Raw genomic sequence first — 7,506 nt, forward strand, 5'->3', positions numbered from 1 at the left:
TTCTGCTTGGTCTGAAGAATTGGAAATTTATTGCTAAAAAATCTGTGGCATCAGAATCCCGTGCAAGCATTCAACAAGTTTTGCAAAACTTTCAGTGTCGAAATCTCCCAAACATTCATGAAAATGGGGAAAACCACAGAAATTTAAACAGTTATGTCTACATGTACTCGAAAAATGTAAGAAATCTCCAAAGTACACAACTTTGCCAAACCATTCAAGTGATGAATTTCTCTTTTTCTTACGTATGTACACCAGGGACTGCCAAGCCTCCGAGGAAGGAGACCATAATCCGATGACCATAGATTCGCACCACCACTAACATAGGGCTCGTATTGTCAGAAAATCAGCTTATTCATACCCGAAATGGGCACTCAAACACATCTTAGGTCTAACATTGACTAATCTCAGCAGTCACCACATAGACACAACCAGATAAATCGAAAATTTGAAAATATAACCTATCGTCCCAAATTCCCCAAAAGCCGCTCCACTGCTGCATGTACATTTCCTGCAGTGGCCATCAGAGCCCGTATGTTCTCTTGTCGATCAAAGAAACCCATCTCCTGAAGTTGTGAAAGCTGTGCAGCATAAAGTTCTTCAGGTGGCACTGAAATACACAGGATAGAATTAGTACAAAACAAACAAAAGATATCCTTCTATGAGAAATGTAAGGTAAGTAATAACCATCAGGCCGATTGGGAACAGCCAGGTTGCCAGTGCCAAGCCCGCCAAACATATTCATCAGCGCGTCTAACCCCATGTTATTTAATATTCCTGTTTCAACGAAAGCATTAACATGCAACCAGTTACCGCAATGAATATCCTTAAAACAGAATGTGCACATGTTTCTACTCTTTTAGCTTAGGCAAGTGACTGGGTTTTCAAAACAAAGGGCTTGTTACCATAACCTTTTTCATTTTCCGACATGTTTTTCATTCATTGAAAATTAGAAACGATAACCCAATCTGTTCCAAACTTTCACCAAAACCTTAGTACCAATAGTTTGAAATGAAGAAAAATAAAATGGTATCGACTAGGATACCTGTGTTTGCACCAGTCTGACCTGGTTCCCTGCAAGAAAACACGGATGCAGTACTACTCTATGAGAAAAAACCAGTAATTACAGCTGATCAACACAAGCAATGCGAAAACAAAATCCTAACGATTGAACATGCACAATTATTTCTTATTTCCAATAGGAGTTGATTCAATGACCCCGTGCCAATATTTCTAAACTAGTGACTGCATTTAGCAATGTCCAACCAGTGAACCAATGACCATTGCCCACCTTGTTTAACGACGAAACCAAGCCAGGACAAACCAAACGACAGTAGCAATACAACGCTTAGTAAAGGAAGAAATAAAATAGTCTAACTGAACTGGCCAAGAACTCTTGACATACAGTTTCAAACTTCAATCGAGTTGCATAATTAATACGTAGTGATCAATATGGAATCCGCAAGCAGCTAAGGGAGAAATATCAATTCAGGCCATATCTATCAGACATATCAAAGAAAAAATTACTGTCACTTCTTACTGGGTTGACTGTTGCTGTTGCCGACCAAGTTGCGACAGAAGTGATTGCTGCAAAGTCAAGAGCATCTGCAAGATGAAAAGAAAAAACAAAGCCAATACAGAAGCAAAATTAAATGGTACCACTAATCATTAAGACATCCAACCTCACCCTCTTTACTCATGCAGACGTTAAGGACACTGTCTCCCAGATTATATTCATTAAGAATGACAATGATAAGAATTACCATTTATTCCTATTGACAAGATTTGACTGAATTCGGCAACTTAGACAAACAAAAACTTCAAAATTCAAAACCTTAGGCACCCTGAATAAATATACCTGCATAGTCTCAGGAGAAGCCAACTGACGAAGAAATTCTGGGTTTTGCATCATCTCTCTTAAATAAGAATTGGAGTCAAGCATGCTGCGTAACTGGGGGTTGGAACCTAGAATCTGCAGTCAAATAATGTTAAGAAAGAATAAATTTCATCCTCAACCTATTCTATTAAAAGAGAATAAAATAATACCTCGTTCATATACTCAGGATTAGAGAGGAGGCTTTGCATAATTTGAGAAACAGCTGGATTTTGCATCAATTGATTCAGTAAATTGCTATCCTGCGGCATGGCACCAAATGCTCCTTCTAACTCTGGGTAGCTAATTCCAGCTAGGCTACTTCTAGCTGTGCCAGACGGTGTCTGTAGCGTAGCATCCCCGAAAGGATTCGACCATGCGGTGTTAGTTTGACCAACACCAGCTGTTAAATTTGGATCTAGTCAACAACTGATTGGTTATGTATAACAGCAAAACGGGAACACAAAATATTGACCTTAACCAGAGGAAGTAAGGTTAACAAGTTTCATAAAATGTTTCACTGTATTGTGGCTAATATTGCTACAAACTGGCTGCTACTAATGTTATTTTAGAAAAGGCGAAACTAGCTCAACTATAAAAAGAGATGATGCATGCTAAGTAGTTTAAGTGGTATTATCTCTTACACTTCATGAAGGATGAGAAAATCCTAACACCTAATATCTAGTTCACGAGCCCAACTTGCCTTCAATAAAATAGAAGTGCTAGAAAAGGAGAACATTTTTCTTCCCCTTTAAACTTTGTGCCATTGACTGAAAGACAAATGCCACATCTCTATCCGGACAACATAGAATGAGATAAAAATAGATTATGCCATAAGATTGTGCACAACGTCCCAACACCATAAGGGACTCAAAGCAAACAAAGTTTAAGCTGTACTGCTCGAAAACGAAAATATTGCAGAATAGAAGCAAGTGAGCAGGAGCTTACTGCCAGCAGAGGACCATGGGTTAGGAAGTGGGTTAGTATTTGGAGCAGGAGAACCAGTTGCTGTATCAGAACTAACTGTTGATTGGTTAGTGGACTGAGCTCTGGTTTGGTTGCCACCTTCGGCCCCCAAAAGAGCTGCAAATGGGTTTGAACCGTCACTTCCAGCATCTCCAGCCATAGTTGTTGCATTCATAAACGGCTCTTGTACGTTCTCATACATGCGTCTGAGCATATTAAATCCCTCAGGAGTGGCTTCAATGTTGCTCATGGCTCTGTCAGTGTTGCGCATCATCTCACGCATAAGCTCAGGGTTTCTTGCTGCTTCAAGTGTCTGACGGAGGGTGCTAGGATCATTAAGCACGTGTGCTAGCTCAGGATTTCGATCAATAACTTCACGCATTTGAGGGTTGTTCATAATCAAGTTCCGCATTATGTCTGGGTTATTCATAATATTTTGAATGGCTGGCATGTTAATTATGTCTCTCATCACGTTAGGGTTCTGAGTCATTTGTTGCTGCATTTGGTCAAATTCAGGAAACCCAGCTCCGAATAGACCACCAGCACCACCCATTCCATTGCCATTAAGTCCAAGTCCAAGGGATGGCAAGGTTCCAAAACCAGACCCTCCTAGTGTCCCACTGCCTTCACTAGATCTAACACCCCTTGCTTGGGTAGAATTTGCAGCTCCAGCATTGGTTGCAACACCCGTGTTTGCTGAAGCACGAACCAAGTGAAGAGTGTGATCTGCCTCCAAACCTATTTAAATAAAAAATATAATTTACATTTGAGCAAGACTTATCTGAATAACAAGACATCTTTAAAGCTGTAAATGAATCCAATAATGCTCCAATATAAATCTTAACCTTCAGTTAACAAAGCAACCAAACTTAAATCATCATTTTCTACAAGAAACACAAATTCCCTTGCTGGGAGTTGTCAAATATCTAAGCAAATAACTTTAGAGCATGCACCCCAAGCAGCACTACCAACGACTACAAGAAAATAAAACAAGCAGGGTTCCCCCAGTGTTCTTTAAATAAGACACTTGCACCCGGAAACTTTGGGGCAAAGCTTCTTAGTCAAGAGCCCTTGAGGGGCAACCATATTATATGTCTATGAGATAACGAAGCTTTCTACTCCTACTGATGCCTGCCCTATTATTCGATAACGAAATCTCTCTGCTCCTAATGACACTTGCCCTCTATCGTTCAAGTTTTATGTCCTGCTTTCTCTAATTCTCTCAACCATAACATCAGAGTTAATTACCAAACGAACAAACCTAAAACTACACATTCCAGTCTCTGTACAATCCAAAATTCCAAACAGGATGAAGATTGAACTTCAGCTATACTACCGTGGTTGCAACTTTTTTCCCAGCTAGCTACATTACCGTGGCTGCAACTTTTTTACCGCTATAAGAGTAATCTGTAAATGCATCTACATTCAAAAGCAAAAACAACGAAAATGGATCCGCAAACACATTGATTCAATCACAACAGTAAAAATCCTTCTCAATTTTACCACAAAACAAACACCGTGAAAAAATTAAATAAAATTAAATAAGAACAATGTATAGCAATAAGAAATTATATAGTACCGTAGCTTTGGAGCGTTTGATCGTCCTTCAAGATCCGGCCCTTGTAAATCAGCCGCTGCTGATTGGCCGGAATGTCGCATTTCGGCGAGAGGACTTCCTTGAACGATCCAACGGTGGATTCGAGGCCAATCTGAACGGTGAACTTGGAGCCATTAGAGCACTTGACGTTGACGTTGACCTTGACTCCATGTCCGCCGTCGGATTGGGCAGCGTCGTCCACAGAACCCTCACTTCCTCCTCCCATAGCCGGAGGTGTCCGTACACTCAGGAATTGAGAGCAGAAAAGTCACTGATGGAAGAAGACGGATCAGAGCGGCAGTGGAAATCTCAGCGGAAGTAGCAGCGGACGAGAATTTGATGTACGGTTGGGGATTGGAGAGTGAGAGTGAGAGAGAGAGAGAGAGAGAGCTGATGAACGAATGCCAATGGGAGAAGGTAAAGAAAAATAAAGAAAATAGAATTTGATAACGAAATAAAATAATTATTTGGTGGAATCTGAGCCGTGACGTAGCCCACCTACGCCAAGGAAGGTATATATAAAACATGAATAATAAAATTAAAATAATCACACGTAGATTTCACAAATTGAAACCATATTTGGTCAATTTAGTCTTGTATTTTTAATTTGGTATCATTGTGTTTATTTTTTTAAGTAATTAAAGATTTTCCATGCAATCTCTAAAATTTATAAATTATAATAATTTTTTTATAAAATTATTTGATTTAAAATATTTAAAAAATAAATTAATTAAAAAATTAAAAAATTACTCACCCCCAAACTTCCCGACCATCTTCGATGTTCTCTCCTCTTCTAATTTTCTTCACCCCCTATCTTTTCTATGTCACAATCTTAATAATTTTCAGACCTTTTTATATGTGTTATTTCTCATTGATTTGCATTTTTCTATAAATTTAAATTTAAATAAAGAGAAATTAATGGCTCTCTCAATTGCTGTTTGTTTCTCGATTATACAGTCAGAGGCAAAGGGTTTGGGGTTAATTTTCTTGCGACGACAACGATGGAACTCACGTGGTGACATGTGGGATCGAGGTGGATCTAGAGATGAGTTTGTCGAGTTGCCTACACGTGTGGCTATGGTTGGGGTTTGGTTCACGGACAAGTCAGATAGCAAGATGCGTTTGTTTAATTTTTTTGTTTTTCTTTTTAAAATTATATTTTATTATTTTAATTGAAAATATTTTTCTATAATAGCTTATAATATTTCATACATTTTCTAACAAAAATTGGATGGCATGTCATTAATTGGCTAACATAAATAAACACGAGATTTCAATTGGTCAAATTGAAAACACGAAAACTAAATTAGCCAAATGACTATAACGCACACACCATTTTGACAACTTGATAAAATATTATTATCTGATCAGTTTGATTTGTGACTTTTGTTTTACAATGATTTTGTGATTAGCAAAACAAAATATTTTGAATTTTGTAATACTTTGATTCTCAATTAGGAAGAGTTTGTTTACAAAAATACGTATTTGAGAAAATAACAAGTGTTTTTTTTATCAATTAAGTTCACATCTCAAGTCGCGTACCCTTCCAATCTTTGTCTCTTATAAAATTATTAAGGGTAAATTATATATTAGTCCTTCAGGTTTGAGGTCTATTACAACCCCATACAACAACTTTAAAACATTTCACTTTCATACATCCAGTACCATTTTATTTCAAAATAACACCTCCGTTAGATTTTTCATCCATTAGTCTGTTAAATGCTGACGTGACTACCACATTTGTGCTGATGTGGCTGCCATGTGGAAAAAAAATAGTTTTTATACATTAAAAATATTATAATATTAACCCAATTAAAAAAAACATAAAAACCCTAACCCATATCTCATTTCTTCCCCCTCTCCTCTCTGCAATCCCTCCCCACTATCCCTTATCCACCCCCCAGCGACCTCCCCCCAAACGAAAAGAGAAAAAAAAGAAAAAAAAAAGCCCAGTTCATGGGAAGGTCGCAGTACCACTTCATAGCGTAGGTTACCGATCATCGTCTACACTATAAAAGAGGGGTTCAAAACATGTTCTAGCATCCTATCGTCATCTGTCAGATAGTCTACCAGTTTATGGTTCTTATAGAAAATACGATATATTAAAATATAGCTCAATATAGGCTAACAATTAATTCCTCACCAAAACACGAGACGAAAATCAATATATTAAATCATCAGGCTCCACATAAATCAAATCATAAATCCGTAGGCATGCTAATCATTTATACAATTAAATTATCAAATCATGTAATTTTAGAAGGGGTCCATTCACAAATATTCCTTAGCAGAAGAATCGCGCGAATCAGGATTACGAATTTCCTTAATAGCAACTTTACCTAAGCACAAAAATATAATTAATAAATAAAAGGATTTTCTAAAATATTGGGTTTGAAATAAATAAAATAAGGGATTTGGGATTGGATGGATTTAGGTTTTTAAAGGATTTTTAGGAACCTAGGGTTTTAAATGGATATTAGAAATTCTAAGGTTTTGGGTTAAAATAGGTTTACAGAAAATGGCCCAAAGGGCCCTAATTCTAAAACAGAAAAATAAATAAAACCTTAAAAGGTTTTTGGGTTGGGTCACGGGCCACATGCCCTAAAGGGAGGGGGGAATGGAAGTGGGTCGCAGGTCGCAGCGGAGCGGGGGGAAAGAAGGTGGGTCGTGGGTCGCGGCAGGGCTGAGAGGGTTTCTTTTTTTTCTTCTTCCTCCCTCTTTTTCTTCTTCTTCTTTTTGTTGTTGCAGGTATGTGGGTCGCTTAGGGGGGGTGAGGTCGTTGGGGGGAGGTGGGTAAGGGATAGTGGGAAAGGATTGCAGAGAGGAGAGGGGGAAGAAAGGAGATATGGGTTCAGAGGGTGTGTAGAAAATGAAAGAGGGTGGGTGCGGAGGGAGGGAGGGTCGCAGGTTAGGGGGTGCATAGGAAGGGTCGCGGGTGGGGGGGGTGTTCTGGGTTTTTGGTTTTGGGGTGGGGGACGCGGGTGGAGTGGGGTGGGGGGTTACCATTTATGGGTTGCAGGGAAGAAAATGAAGATGGGGGATATGGGTTTGGGGGTTGTGGGGAGAATAGAGG

The 7,506-nt window shown here is 38.8% G+C and overlaps 1 protein-coding gene across 2 annotated transcripts; it reads right to left on the reverse strand.

Moving 5' to 3' along the window:
- Window positions 1-201: 201 nt before the first annotated feature.
- LOC103401002 (ubiquitin domain-containing protein DSK2b-like) lies at window positions 202-4,922 on the reverse strand. Of its 2 annotated transcripts, none has more exons than XM_008339701.4 (8): window positions 4,416-4,922; window positions 2,819-3,574; window positions 2,044-2,273; window positions 1,856-1,969; window positions 1,538-1,584; window positions 1,043-1,071; window positions 685-774; window positions 202-607 (listed from the first exon to the last, which is right to left on the reverse strand). In XM_008339701.4, exons 1-8 carry the CDS (start codon window positions 4,657-4,659, stop codon window positions 459-461), a joined length of 1,659 nt encoding a protein of 552 aa, XP_008337923.3. In that variant the 5' UTR covers window positions 4,660-4,922; the 3' UTR covers window positions 202-458. The 2 variants fall into 2 exon arrangements, with proteins under 2 accessions (XP_008337923.3, XP_008337922.3); XM_008339700.4 differs by having other exon boundaries at window positions 1,538-1,602.
- Between the last annotated feature and the right edge of the window lie 2,584 nt (window positions 4,923-7,506).

Source organism: Malus domestica, chromosome 15 (genome assembly GCF_042453785.1).
Source record: "Malus domestica chromosome 15, GDT2T_hap1".
Taxonomy (NCBI): Eukaryota; Viridiplantae; Streptophyta; class Magnoliopsida; order Rosales; family Rosaceae; genus Malus; species Malus domestica.